Source organism: Chrysochloris asiatica, unplaced genomic scaffold (genome assembly GCF_000296735.1).
Source record: "Chrysochloris asiatica unplaced genomic scaffold, ChrAsi1.0 scaffold00009, whole genome shotgun sequence".
Classification (NCBI taxonomy): Eukaryota; Metazoa; Chordata; class Mammalia; order Afrosoricida; family Chrysochloridae; genus Chrysochloris; species Chrysochloris asiatica.
Window position 1 is genome coordinate 21,327,887 of NW_006408527.1, and position 15,432 is coordinate 21,343,318.

Below are 15,432 nucleotides of genomic sequence, written 5' to 3' on the forward strand. Positions count from 1 at the left end.
TGTGTGTGTTTTTTAAAAAGCTAAAGTGGATAGAGAGAAATACTTTTAACTGATGGTGTATGGAGGGGATTATAATCAATGTAATGAAACAAGTTATATGAATTGTTGAATGTGAAACTGATGATGTGCCCTGTAAACTCTTTCACTCAATCCACAATAAAAACCTTAAAAATAAATAAATAAAATTGGAAAAAAAAAAGAATGCCCAAACTTGCAGATAGTACCCGTTTGACTTAGCCTCAATGGCTTGATAATCAGAGCTCAACTAGAAGATTAAAAAAAAATTTTTTTTATAAAGGAAATAAGTGTAAATTGCTACAGTTTGATGAACTTGACCTATACTTATGGATGTAGTAGCTCAAAATACCAACTGAGAGGGAAGGAGTCTTCACATCAAGTATCAATCCTATCCTCTCTGTATACAGGGTAGATAGGGATAGGCAATTCAGGCACTGGCTACCTAAAATGAGGGGGCAATAAAGGCACGAAGTGACTGGCTTACAAGGTTTCAAGAGGGAGTTTAGTTTAACAGTATGGGGCAAAAGAAAGAGCCCCACGGAATAGCTGTCATCTTGTCTAGATGGGTCTGGTGAAAAGGGATGGGTATAAGATTATTAATATTCAACAGTAATTTTTACCATAACTAATTGTGACTGTCACAACTGTAAAGGTAGAATTTTTGTAGCAAAAATGGAGGGGTAGTTAATCTTATAGTCCAGTAACAGAGGACCCTAGGACCATCAAAGGAGAAGAGCACAAGGAGAATGCAGGACCCTATCCACCAGAGATGGAGGCATAGATGAGGACGTGGAGAGAGGGAGCAGCTGAGGACTCTGGACTCAGGGAAAGAGAGGGACTGGGTGCTGGCAGCCTGGAGGCAGGCTTTCAGAATGTGCCCTTTGGTTGTTTAAATTATTATATATTCTTGAGTGTTTCTGTGTACCTCCAACCCCTTTCCCCAAATAAAACACAACAGGGAACGGAAGCAAATATTGTTGAATGATGATGCACGGAGGAGATTGTAATCATTATAATGCAACAATGGTGTAATGCTGATGTTCTCCCATGTAAACTATCACTCAGTTCACAATAAAAACTTACAAAAAAAACACCAAACAAACACAAATCCAATTAATTCTGAAGACTAGATATCTTCCTAGCACAACCAAAACTTTCAGTATAAGAAGGGGCTTCAATGAGTTTGTGTAAAAATTCCATTATTTTTTCATTGAATTTTTAAAGCCCCTTCATAGCTATTTTAACTTCATATCTGAAGAAAATAGGCAACTGACAAAATTTCTTTGGTCCCAGGCCAATTATATACTATGTTATCCTTTTTATTTTTTAATATCCTGTTATCTTCACACATTACAACCAGATTTGTTTACTGAAAGTTTTATACTTTTCTAAAAACATCCTTATTGTTTTTGCAAAGGAGCTCTCATAGTTTAGTAGTTACAAGTCAGACTGCTAACCTCAAAGTCAGCAGTTCGAAACTACGAGCCATTCCATGGGAGAAAGAAGAAGCTTTCTGCTCCCATAAAGATTTACAGCCCACCAACTCCAATGGCACACACCACCACAACCACGGCTACCATTTTTGCAAAAATGTTATCTCTCAAGGCTTTCTAATTGTTTGCTATTGCAACAGGGAGATATACAATATTCAAATTAACTCTAAAATACTCACTCTTCTAGAAGAGGCAGAGAAGGTATTCTGAGCTGGTGTTGGTATTTGTTCCATGATACTACTCTTGATTTCAGAGTTGGAATGGTTGACAATGGCTTCTGGCTTTTTATCTATTATTTAAAACAAGAAAAGCAACAAGTACAGATATGAAGATTTTATCTTTGTGTAAGTACTTTTATGCTAATAGAAAAGGTTTACCAATTATGAAAACAGATTATTAGATTATTATTAAATGCTTGGGCTCAAACTAGGCTGAATTTTCTACCAACTGTTGGTAGCAGTAAAATAAACTTAATGATATTCTCAACTTGGTATACTCAATTTCAATTCCCAAATGTATAGATGAAATTTTTCTCCACATTATTTGTTGTATCATAAATAAAGTTCATCACTAACTACGTATTAAGAATCTACTCTGTGTTTTTTGAAGAGTGGGTAGAAAAACCAGAAAAGGTCTAAGAAAGAGCTAGCTTTTTTCATAATTCCAAGCAAGACAATTACGATGCATAATAATAATAAAAGATCCTATATAACATAAGTACTAAATTGGCTGACACTGATTAACAAGTACTGTAGGAGTTCAGAGGCAGAACTTCTGAGTGAGAGGCTCAGGAAGCTGGAAGACAAACACTGATTAGCAGGTGGAGGAAGAAAAGAGGCCATGACTCAGAAATCAAAACACATCTGTTAGTGAAAGGATAGATCTAATTTAAGTAATGGGCATTCTTGGGGTTACAATAAGAGAAGTAGAAAGGATTACAACGATGTTGTAAATTAAGCTACAAAACTTTAGTAATTAAATCCACATAACATACATAGGAAGGAGCTCTGGTAGTGTAGTGGTTACAAATTGGGCTGTTAATCTCACCATCAGCAGTTTGTAACTACCAGCCATTCCTCAGGAGAAAGATGAGGCTTTGTGCTCCCATAAAGATTTACAGCCTCAGAAACCCTATACAGGGTCGCTATGAATCGAACTGACTCAGATGGATGACCATAGGAGTGGTCCATCTCAATGGGGTCATACAGCAGAACTTTGTCTGCCTTGGTCACTGCTGTAGACCATCATCACAGTACCTGTATCTAATAGTGTGGTGGGGCCTTCTGGGTTTACTTTGAAAACTGAGCCCCAAGAGTAACTCACCCATAAATTATGTGACAACGTCAAATCACATTCAAGCTGTGTAACATTGAACAAGTTATTTGATTAATCAGTGATTTTAATTCTTATCTTGTTGTTATAAAGATTAGAGATGACAGTTCTAAATTGCACAGCACAATATCTGGCCATAGTAAGTCCCTAATAAAGTGCTATTATTGTTAAAGCTGTTATTTTTATAATTATTGAGTACTCAAGGGATTTTCTTTAAATAAATGAAATAATCTATCCCCAAGCACAACACTAGCCCAGTGTAATATAATACTACAGTAATAGGTAATAGCTCCCAATGAAGCTTGCCTCCCTGAATTCATAGCTTCAGACAATGAGCTCTTACAAATGTGGGAGTTGGCCATGTGACTTGCAGTGGCCCCTAGAGTATTAGCAAATGTAGCTCACAAAGTGTTTGTGCACTGAGCTCCTTTCCTCTTTCAAAGCTTTTAGAATCCAGCCACCATATAAAGAAGCAGGGGTCAACCTGTCTGAAAATGAGACACATGACCTACTTGCACATAACATGCCTGGCAACCATCAGAAAGATCAGTAAGGCCACCCAGGACCAGCCAGCCCCCACTGACTTACCAACTGATCACAACCACATAAGTGAACCCAGCTGTACCAGCTGGAAAAGAGATAAGTCATCCCAGCTGAGACCTTCCCAAATCACCAACCCAAAGAATTATGTACTTATAAGTACAGAGCTGTTATAAGATACTGTTTTAAGTTTGGGGATGGCTTGTTATTTAGCAGTAGATAATTTGACACACCAAATGTTTACTTAAAATCTAGCCAAAAAAACAAAACAAAACAAACCCGAAAAAATAGAATTCCTAATCAAACTGCATATATTAACCTCAAAATACAATTACTAGTCTTTACTATAATATTTACATTGTTAATTCACATAAAAACTGTCATTTTATGAGGTTGTATATGTGGTCCTTTTTAAAAACAGGATAATGCAGTCAACAAATAATTATTGAGTACTTAAATGTCACACATTATTATACAAACATTCCCAACATTCTTTCAAGATTTTAAAAATATGTCGTACCTACCAGAAGCAGTATGAAGATGAGGCTTTCTGCTCCTGGAAAAATTTAAAACCTCGGAAACCCTAGACAGGGTTGCTACTGAATCGGAGCCAACTTGTCGGCATTTAACAAAAAACCATGGAGAAAGCCCTATGCTATGCACTGAAGGAGACAGAAGAGGAACAAAAAACATAGTGCATTCAAATCCTTCAGAAGCTTGCTAGTGAGGGAAGAACCGAAGAGATGAGGGTATTCCTAATGCTAACTTGTTAAGAGCTGGCGAGTTGGTCCCAACTCACAGTGCCCCAATATAGGGTTCCCCAGGAGCAACTGGTGGGTTTGAACTGCCATCCTTATGGTTAACAGTCCAGTGCTGATCCTACAGCACCACAGCAGGACTCTTAATACTAAGTTGCTGTTAAGTGCTGTCGAGTCAGTTCCAACTCATAGCAACCCTGTATAGGGTGGTTTCTGAGGAACAGCTGGTAGGTTCGAACTGCTAATCCTATAACGCCAGAGCAGGACTCCTAATACTAAGCTGTTGTTGTTAAGTGCTGTCGAGATGGTTCCGATTCAGAGCAATAGGTTTTCTGAGCTTCCGAGAAGCAGCTGGTGAGTTTGAACTACCGACCCTTTGCCTGCAGAATAAATCTCAAACCCGATATCCTGGCCTTCAAGGCCTTACAATAATTTAACTTTAGCTGACCATTCCAGTGCCATGTATAGGTAAGGGCATGCATTAGTCAAACCAGATTGCTTGTTTTCCCCAAACATGCCTTGAAATTTCCTATCTCTGAGCCTTTATTTATGTCTTAGAATTTATTTCAGGCCATGAAAAGCTTATTGAAGATTTCTGTTTAAAACTTTTGATACCTACTACAGTAACATTTCTAGAGCAAATTGTACCTGCTTTATCATAGATACTCAAATCTCAATAAATAAGGTTCTCTCCTGTACTGCAAACTTAGCTGGTACCTGTCTTCTCTATAGAACTAATGGTTTCTAGCTTCTCTTGGTGACATTCAATGAACTTCAGAGACGGTGTGAGAAATGAACAAGAATAGTATTCTTTCATAATTGAGAGAAATTGTGTTATCACAGGCAGACCTCATCAGAAGTGAGGGCCCAGAAAACAGAGAACTGAATATCTTCACAATGGATAGGTCAGATATGGTAGCATACAGAGGAAAACAGACTTCATTATAAACTTAATGTGTGACTTTCCCCCACTAACTTGGTCTTCTAGCTAGAAACATTTCATCTTCTTCTGACTCAAATCTGGAGGTATAATAGGCCAATGAATACAAGGCATGTAACTGGAAAATCTTAGTTTATCATTAACTGAAAATTATGTATGAGAACTATTCTGTTTGGCTGAACCATTATTCAGAAACACCCAGTATCCCTTTTCTCAGTGTTTACCCAGTTACATACCAAACCCTATGAGAGCTACTTTAGAGTTTGTTGATCTGGCTATGTTCAGCATCTCTTTGATGGAGGACCTGTCTTACCATATAATAAACTTAAGAAGCTCCACAGGATAAGTACATTATCTCTAACAGTCAAAGATATAAAATATGATTTTTTCCTTCCTCAAGCCTCTACTCAGGAACTAAAGAAGAATCACATGATAAAGGGGAAAAAATACATTAGGTTAGGAAATCAGACAAACCTGAAAATAAATGCCAGTTTTCACTAGTTGGTTAAAGTAGCTGACCAAAAGTGCAAGATCTCACTTTCTCTGCTGCTCAGCACACTGACTTTTGGAATTTATCACTGTAACACCTACCAACCCAAGGTCAGGACAGTTGGCTCCCTCATTAAGAATTCATTATGTACCTTATCATATGGCTATTTAAACCAAAAATTAAACTCAATACCATCAAATTGATCCCAATTCATAGTGTGGGGATTCTAACATATAGGGTTTCTAAGACTATACATTTTATGGATCATCTTTCTCATGCAGAGTGACTGGTAGATTTGAACCGCCAACCTTGTGGTTAGCAGCTCAACGCCTAACCCACTCCCAGATATGATTACATGGTTATAGTTATGTGCCGTGGAATAGGTTCCAATTCATAGTGACCCTGTACAGGGTTTCCGAGGCTGTAAACCTTTATGGGAGCAGAAAGCCTAATCTTTCTCCCATGGAACAGCTGGTAGTTTCGAACTGCTAACCTTGCGGTACACAACCTGATTCGTAACTACTATGCTACCAGAGCTCCTTCAGATACACATGTTGTAGTTGTTAGGTGCCATTGAGTCGGTACCGACTCATAGCGACCTTATGCACAGCAGAACGAAACACTGCCCGATTGTGGGTCAACCTCACTACTGTTGCCACACTTGAGTCCATCGATGCTGCCACTTGGCCAATCCATCTCATTGGAGGTCTTCCTCTTTTTCTCTGACCCTCCAATCTACCAAACATGAGATCCTTCTCCATCAACTGGTCCCTCCTGACAATATGTCTGAAGTATGACAGACGAAGTTTGGCCATCTTGGCCTCCAAGGAGCACTCCAGCTGCACTTCTTTCAAAACGGACCTATTGGTTCTTTTGGCAGCCCATGGCACTTTCAATATTCTCCTCCAACACCATAACTCAAAGGCATTGATTCTTCTATGGTCTTCCTTATTCACTGTAACTACATAGGAACTGGTAAATATAGTCTAAAATAGCTTAGAGTTGTTGTTGTTGTTGTCGTCAGGTACCATCGAGTCAGAACCAACTCATAGCGACCCCATGCACAGCAGAACGAAACAATGTCCGATCCTGGGTCAACCTCACTACCGCCGTCACACTTAACGCCATCAATGATGTCACCTGGCTGATCCATCTCGTTGGGGGTCTTCCTCTTTTTCTCTGACCCTTCACCTTACCCAGCAAGACATCCTTCTCCAGCGACTGTTATCTAGAGTAATTACAGCCAAGTTTGTAGGAGCAAATTGGTATCTCATTCTTGAAGACTAAATTTAAAAGTTCTTTTTGGAGTGCTCCGAGGCATAGCTGGCTCCTCACACTATGCAAATGGAAGGATCGTCACTATGAACATCTTTGCATTACCTGCTTCCTTCTCAGTTTCTGACTCAGAGGCTTCATCTTCACCTTCCTCCTCCTCCTCTGAGCTGGAGCTGCTGGATTCCTTGTTTTCTTCTTCCATTTCTTGGGATTTTGGTGTCTCCTCCTCATAGAGCATCTTCTCTTTGCTACAATAAAGATGGCAATTTAAGTAAAATTCAGAAATGGCAAACCATTTTTTAAGTTAAACTGACAAACACATGTAGAAAGAAGAATGAATCTAGAAGCAATAGCAGAAACATATTCAAATCCTTTTTTACAACTTTGTTTTCTGAATCTTTGGATTTTTTGCATACTGAGGTCTAGCTTTTTAAAGAGATCTTGCTTGTTTAATCCACAGACAAAAACAGGGCTGCATATCTTGATGATGATCGGGCATGTGGTATTCAAAAAATGCATTTAATAAATATTTACTGTGTACTTATTATATGCCAGAAATCATGCTACATACCGGTATAGCAGTAAACAAAGCAGATATAGTCCCTGAGCTCACAGAACTTCAATATAGTAGAAGGAGAAATTGAGTTAAGAATGTCTAAGCTAAGAAAAAAGAGACACTGCACACTCTCCATTTCTAAACTAAAACAGTCTGTATTCCCACAATTAAAGATAATTTGGCAAACAGAGTTTCCTTACTATAAGGGTTCTCAAGGTAAGTCTGTCTCATATACATACAGTAGAGTTCATTCCATTTCTAAAGCCCCAAATGTCTTACTTCTTAAAGAGACCACTTTGCAACTTGCTGTTCAGATCTGACTCAATGAGTTTATTCCGTGTCTCTTTTTCACTTCGAAGCTGGAAATGGAGAAAGGAGAAAAAGGTGATTAAGGGGAAGGAAAAAAAAATCAGCAACAGGGGGTAGAACTCAAATTGGTAGTGTTGGTCTAAAGAACACATGACTAACACCAAAGGATAGGGCACTGAGAAAAAGGGAACTACATCAGTTGGGACTCTTTAGAAAATAATCTGAGAGAAAAACCTTCACCATGGTAGGAGAGAAAAAAACATTATGTTAGGGGCTTCAATAAAAGTACCTCTATCAAACATCCTAGCTCAATCTTCTAACAAAGCTTAACTTCTGAAGGATAAAAAGCCAGAAAGAACTTTGAGAAGATTCTTCATGATCCATATACTGAAATAAACTGGCAATTGTTCTTAAGAAAAGTTTGAATAGGAAATAAACTCTTGAGAAAATTGTCTGGCATTCTGATACATGCTCTAGACAAAATGTATTTATATCCCTGAACTCCAGAGTTATGCAGGGGGCAATGATCAATACTATCCCATTAGGGTAGGAATATTAATCAGTAAAGATGGCATTTATATGTGAAAATGCAACTATGCTGGATAACAGATACATGAGAACTCTACTATTTTTTCCAACTTCTGATTATTAAGTCTAAAAATTATTTCAGAAGAAAAAATTTTTTAAACAAATAAAAAAACCTAGGCAAAGAATACATGTTTGCCTGAAGTTAAGTTCACAAATGCTGAGCCACAATCAAAGTAAAAGGAAGAAAAAAAGTCAATGATGTTTTTTGTTTTTGTTTTTTTTCTGCCACACCTCATTTTTTAAAAAGTGAATTCTGAACCCCCTAACGTCATCCAGATTACTCCTCCTCCTTCAGGGAGTAGAAAGTATCAATTAGTGACTCTCCCATCTGTATATTGGGTGGGCTCTTCCATTCTGCAGTCTGTACATGGGTACATGCAGTTTTCCTGTTTAACAGTAAGTAGAATGGCATGTACAAACAACTACAGAAGATTCTGAATGACGAGGAGGGGGAAGAAGGCTGAATCCTGGATGCTTAATGGATCTGGAATAAGTGTGAAACACTGACCAAGTCTAGTACCATATTTACAAACTTCAGAATTCAATTTAGGCTTTGTGTTTTCGTATAATTTTAAAGAAAAATGTATTCTTCTCTTTAATCAACCTATGTAATTTGAGAAAAAAAAAAACACTCTGTGGTATCCTTGATTCTGGCAGTGCTTCTTTAGAAAAAACTCTTATTTGAACATATCAATCATTTTCTAGAACTCAAGTTAGCAATTTTTTTCTTTTAAACTTTAGCTGAATGAACACTATCTAAAATTAGTTTACTTTAGTAGCAATGGTTTCTGGGATATTTTCTTCTAACAGCTAGTTCATCCCTGAAGGGAACAATTATTATCTCTAGAATGCAGATATGTTCATTTTCAGCTCTCAGCAGAGACATAACTAAAGTAACAGAGACTCACCACATTCTGCTTCTTCTGAAGCATCTCCAAGTGCTCCACGACACCTTCATCAGCTACATCAAATGGTGTCTGGCCCTGGCAGAGAAAACGAAGCACCATGAACAATAGAAAATAAGTAGCAATCAAGGGACTGTATTTTATCAGGTAAGTATAGTCTCTTTCTGCCTTTGAGTACAATAATAGGTACTTCTCTGACTTATCTACCATACATGATGAGAATAGCTTCATCTGTCACAGAGGAAGCATAGTATCAAAGAACAAATCCCTTAAATACAGTTTTATATGTGGCAAAACAGTACTGAAGAAATCCCATTTCTAATGCTCATTGCTTCTTGACATATATAATCAATTGAAATTCTTGCTTGTACTTATTCTAGAATGCTCTTGTTATGATAAATTAACAAGGAGTTCTTTACAAACTTCAGAAGGAGGTCCCTGATCCTTCTGCACTAAGGATGAAGTCCTGGGAATCATCCTCCTTGAAGTGAGAGAAGGTCATATAGAGACGTCATCTCTTTTAGGAAACATCAGTGCAGCTAATGAGCCTGACCCATTAGTCTGAGAATGACACTTGGGATCAGGAGAAATGTGAGGCTCTGTCTCTGGATCCCTAGAAAATCAGCAGACTCAGGAGTTTGAGGGCTTCTCAGTTTCTTGAAATGAGACTGACTGATATTATTTTCAACCAAACAAATGGAACTTTATCATTAAAATGTACAGGGAAGAGTAACACAGACAATGAAAACTCAGTATAACTCTAATGCGGCTGTTAAAAGTCTTTGAACTAGAAAATAAAATAACGTATTCTACTCTTCACTATAAATAATGGCCTTAAGTTCCTTTGAAACTCATTTCTACCAAGGATAAAACATTTGGTAAGTATCATTTTTTCACTGTTTGTTTGTTTGTTTGTTTTAGAGGCTTCAACATCAATAGAATCGGAAAGCTAGGCCAGTGGAGTTATATTTTACATCACAAACATATCTTTGTGACAATGGGAGTGAGGGTAGGTGAGATGGTGTGGGAGTACAACACCATTGCTACCAGTGGTGTCTATTTCCCCAGGGCAGTTAGACTGACCACTTTAACAGTCTTTTTAGAAATCCAGTCAGCAATCTCTTTGCACTTTTAGAGGGTCAAGCTCACTAACCAGTTTGTTTCTGATATCCATGTCACAAAGTGCTTCTGCCAGGATGGAGCAAGCCTCCTTCACTCCCCAATGAGCAGCAGCATGGAGGGGGGTCCAGCCATCATGATCCTGAACATTGAGTTCATAGCCAGCCTGAATTAAAAGTCTAAGAAGAAAACCCCAAACAAGATATTTATCTCCTCTATATTAGTTTTCTGCCAAATAAACCATCCATCACTCAAACGATATGTCAGATTTTAGAACTGAAACACAGACGGCCTGTAATTATTTCTGCCCTCTGAGGTACACCTCAGGTTTCATAGTTATTACTAGGAGGATCAATCATAGATGATATTTACCATCCTTCTCCAAAAGGCCACATGTATTTCCTACACACATCCATGGTATACCATAAAAGAGGAGTGCATGGAAAGACATACCTTTAATATCTGACATTAACCAAGGTCTAATTCAATTCTCCAAATTACACAACTGTACTACAAGTTTCATTTTTCATTTTCCAGCACAACGGAAAAGTTAACACAGACAATAAGAACTCAGTTCTCTTCTGAGTACCTTACCATCTAGCCTTTCCTGTACACCATACACTTATTGTAGACTCTCACACCTCCCACTCTGCAATAGTATCTGTGAGGGGTTCTTGCTAACTATAAAGCTATCATCTAATTTGTGCACCTGAAGCTAACAACTACTGTAGCACCAAAGTGCACAGGCCTAATTGAGGGTAGGCCTTCCCAAGAATTAAGGGAACACTATTCGCAGGCAGAAATAGAGTACCAATGGGCTGCCACACCTACAGGACACCACATAGTAGGTAGAAAACAGAACATTGGACATAGCCCGACTCTAAATAGAACGCTTTTAGCAACCTATTTATTTAAAGCCTGTCAGCTTTAAGCACTTTTCAAAGCTACATAAAGGAAAAATGGCACAGGTAGAGTAAACCCACTGCTATCAAGTCAATTCCAACCCATAGTGACACTAAAGTACAGAGTAGACCTGTCCTATACGGTTTCTAAGGCTGTAAATCTTTATAGAAGCAGACTGCCATATTTTTCTCCTATTGAGCTTCTGATGGGTTCAAACCACTGACCTTTTGGTAGCAGTCAAGTGCTTTACCACTTTGCCACCAGGGTCCCATACAGGTAAGAAGTGTTGTTGTTAAGTGCCATCGAGTCAGTTCCAACTCATAGCAACTCTGTATAGGGTTTCCAAGGAACAGCTGGTGAGCTTTGAACCTTGTGGATCAAACCAACTCTGCAGTCCAGTGCATTAGCCCACAGTCTCACAACAGGTAGAACAGTAAAGTCCAAATCCCTCATATAAATTTGACTATCTTTCCCCAGCTGGAGACTGAACACTCAGAGTTCATATAATTAATCTAATGAGCCCAATGAAATGATCTAAGTCCAAAGAAGATCAAAATTATCACAAATCTGTATTAAAGGTCACAAAAGGGAAAGGTAGGAGGAATACTAATGATAATAATAGAGCTGAGAGAGGCACCGTAAGATTACATTCTAGTTCAGTATACTTTGACTTTGTGCCACAGAGCACATGTCAGCGAAAAGCCAGAGGAGTGGTAGGAGGAAAGGAACCATCCATAAATGAATTTTTAAAAATGTGAGAGGAAACCAACAACAAAAAAAGGAAGCACACCACAGTTGAGAATCTAATTCGACTTCTGCTTCTAAAACCCGACTCATCTTCTCACAGTCAACCAAACTTCTGATAGATGTAAATGGACAATACCTGAGAACTTCAGAGTATCCCTTGGCAGCAGCCACATGGAGGGCTGTGGCCCCTGAGCGAGCCTGCCGCACATCCTCTATTTTCCCACTGTTCAGCCACTGGCGGGCATCCTGCAACATCTGTTGCTCTTCATCTTTTCTTGACTGCTCTAGATCAACTCCTACAAAGATCAGATACCACAAAACCAACATCAGTAAAGATCCACTTAACCCTCCCTGTACAGGGTTTCCAAGGCTGTAAATCTTTACGGGAGCAGAAAGCCTCATCTTTCTCCTGCAGAACAGATGGTAGTTTCGAACGCTGACCTTAGGGTTCACAGCCTGATTCTTAACTACTATGCTACCAGAGCTCCTTAAATTTAACCTGCTTGTAGTATTAAACAAATCCAAATTTTTATGCTATTAGGTTTCAAAAAAGTTCTTGGACAAACGAAATTTTTAAATAATGGAATTTTTCTATGAACATTTTGAAGCCTCTTCATATAATCAGTCTGTCATCTAGTTGGCTATTCATCAAATTTATACACTTAAGTGATAAATCATGGGATTAAATATTAAATTGTTTTCAATAGAACATAAAGAACAAAGGGGACACAATTTTACATTATAGTATTTGTGCAGAGCTGTAATTTTAAAGGAGTTCTGGTGTGATGCTATAGGATAAACAATGGACTGATAACTGAAAGGTTAATCGTTCAAACCCACTAATCATTTCTCAGAAACCTCATACAGGATGACTACGAGTCAGAACCAACTTAATGACACTTAACCTCAACAACAATATACTTTAAAAAATATGTTTATATGCATGCTCTTTTATTTCCCAGCAAACCTTTTGATAAAAATATAATATATACTACTATCCCCATTTAATGGATAAGAAATAAAATTGATTAAATGTCTTGTTCAAAGCCACACAACACATTTATGGCAGTGCTGGCACTAAAACGCTGATGTTCTATGTATTTTGTTGTTTTCCACTTATTACACCATACAAATGAGATACAAAATTCTGATTTCAGGTATGTCATACTTTTTTTTTTAAAACTCAGTCCATTTTTCCCCCCACTAAATTAGATTTATTTTGTTGGTGGTGAGATACACACAGCACAACACATACCAGCAGTTTCTGTATGTACAATTAACTGGCACTGATTACATTCTTTGATGAGTGCAATCAACCTTACCTTCCTTTTCTGAGTTGTTCCTCCCTCATTAACATAAACTCACGGTCCGCTATGGTTTCTAACTAATCTTTCAAGTTGCTGTTGTCAATTTTATCCCATATGTACAATTCTTAAAAGAGCATAATGCTTACAGGGTGAAGTTACAAAAACTTCAGAGACATAACTAAACATATTGAGGACACAGGCATTGGGTCTGGGGCTCAGATCATGGTCTCAGGAGCATTAAGGTCAACTGGCATAACATTGTTCAGGAAGACAACATTCTATATCCTCTTTTGGTGAGGAGCAACTGGGGTTTTAAAAAGCTGGCGAGCAGTCATTTAACAATCAACTACTGATCTCCCTGCATCCAATGCAAAGAATAGTGAAGAAAATCCTAAGACCAGAAGAACTAAATGGCACCCAGCTACCACTACTAGCTGCTCTGAAATGAATCACATTAGAAGGTCCTGGATAGAGTAGGAGAAAATGTAGAGCAAAATTCAAAAACATAAAAAAAGACCAAAGCATATTCGTTTAACAGAGACTAATGGAACCCTTGAGACTATGACCTTAGTCATCCTCCATTGTTGAATTTTCAAACAAACAACTGATAGGTCTATTAAGGGAACAATAACACTAGCGAGGCACACACTCCTTAGAATATTCAACCATTTGGTATCAACAGAGGCAAGATCAGAAGGGTTAGAAAAGGAGGAATAGAAACAGGTAAAATAGAAAGGAATTAAGGTAAGTGGAGACTGCTATCAGTGGCTTGAAATAAAATATGTATGAATTATTGAAAGGAAAACTTATTTGCTCTGTAAACTTTAACCTAATTCATAGTAAAGTCAAAGAAGAAGAAGAAAAGAGCATAATGCTGAAGGCAGACCTCTTTTTAAAATCCATTTATCTAGATTATTGTTCAGTTTTAAGACCTCAGGGGATAGTTTTGGTCTAAGGTTTCAAGATTATCTCAAAAGAATAGTTTCAGGGGTTTATCTATCCTCCATGGCTCCAGAAAGTCAAGAATCCAAGAAAATTTTTAATTGTGTTCCACATTTCTCCTGTTTTGATCAGGCTTCTCCTATAACATCTTTGATCAAAATGTTCAGTAATAGTAATTGGGCACCATCTAGTTCTTCAGATACCATGGCAAAGGAGGCAGTGGTTCATGGAAGCAATTAGCTACACCTTCCATATCCTCCTATTCCTGACTCTTCTTCCTTTGTTGCCCTAGGCAAACAGAAATTTGTTGTGCCTTACAAATGTTTAAGGCTTCAGACACCAGGCAACAAACTAGAGGATAGAATAAAAAGTACTAACCACGTTATTATACCAATTAACTGGGATATCCTATGTAATTATGACCCTAAACCTCCAAACAAGGAACCAAATTCCAATGACGGATCTGGTTGTACAAAAACAGTCTTACCAGCCAATCTTTTCTTTGTCGTTGTTGTAAATGTATTTATCATACTACTTTTGCCAATTCCAACTTTTTATAGGTATATAACATACTGACAACAGTTATGGTAATTGACTATGGAGCCTTATCATTAATCAGTGAAATTTTTCCATCACCATTACCCTCATTCCTTCCCCCACTACTTCTTGCTCTTGGTAACCACTAATAAATTTTGGTCTCTGTATGCATTTGCTTTTTTCTTGTCTTTTTATGTAAGAGAGGTCATACAATATATCTGTCCTTCAGTGAACGGCTAAGGGGAGTACTGGTGTGGCACTGAGGATTAATGTGCTGGATTGCAAAGTCAGTTTGAACTGCAAGGTTGGCAGCTGAAGCTCACCAGTCGCTCCTCGGAAACCCTATACAGGGTCACTATGAGTCGGAACCTACTCGATGACACTTAACAACAACCAGCTTATTTCACTCAGCATAATGTCTTATATTTGGTAGGGTGGAGTGTTGGAGAAAAAGAGGAGGCCCCTCAATGAGATGGATTGATACATTGGCAGCAGTGATGGGCTCAGAAGTAACAATTTGAAGTTTGGCACAGTGTTTCATTTTGTTGTACACAGGGTCATCATTATGAGTCGGAAGTTGTCAAAAATGAAATGGAACGCATCAACATTGGTATCTTAGGCATTAGTGAGCTGAAATGGACTGGTATTGGCCATTTTGAATCTGACAACCACA

At 38.1% G+C, this 15,432-nt stretch overlaps 1 protein-coding gene across 3 annotated transcripts in view; it reads right to left on the reverse strand.

The window, feature by feature from the left end:
• PPP1R12B (protein phosphatase 1, regulatory subunit 12B) overlaps positions 1-15,432 on the reverse strand; it is a 341,109-nt gene that overhangs the window by 205,282 nt on the left and 120,395 nt on the right. For 2 of the 3 annotated variants that reach the window (XM_006834128.1, XM_006834127.1), the window contains exons 4-9: positions 12,110-12,269; positions 10,358-10,502; positions 9,208-9,282; positions 7,682-7,761; positions 6,952-7,094; positions 1,691-1,800 (exon numbers count right to left, since the gene is read on the reverse strand). In XM_006834128.1, the coding sequence (XP_006834191.1) occupies positions 1,691-1,800; positions 6,952-7,094; positions 7,682-7,761; positions 9,208-9,282; positions 10,358-10,502; positions 12,110-12,269 (713 nt within the window). The remainder of the gene's footprint in view (positions 1-1,690; positions 1,801-6,951; positions 7,095-7,681; positions 7,762-9,207; positions 9,283-10,357; positions 10,503-12,109; positions 12,270-15,432) is intronic. The other variant, XM_006834129.1, reaches the window with a different exon arrangement.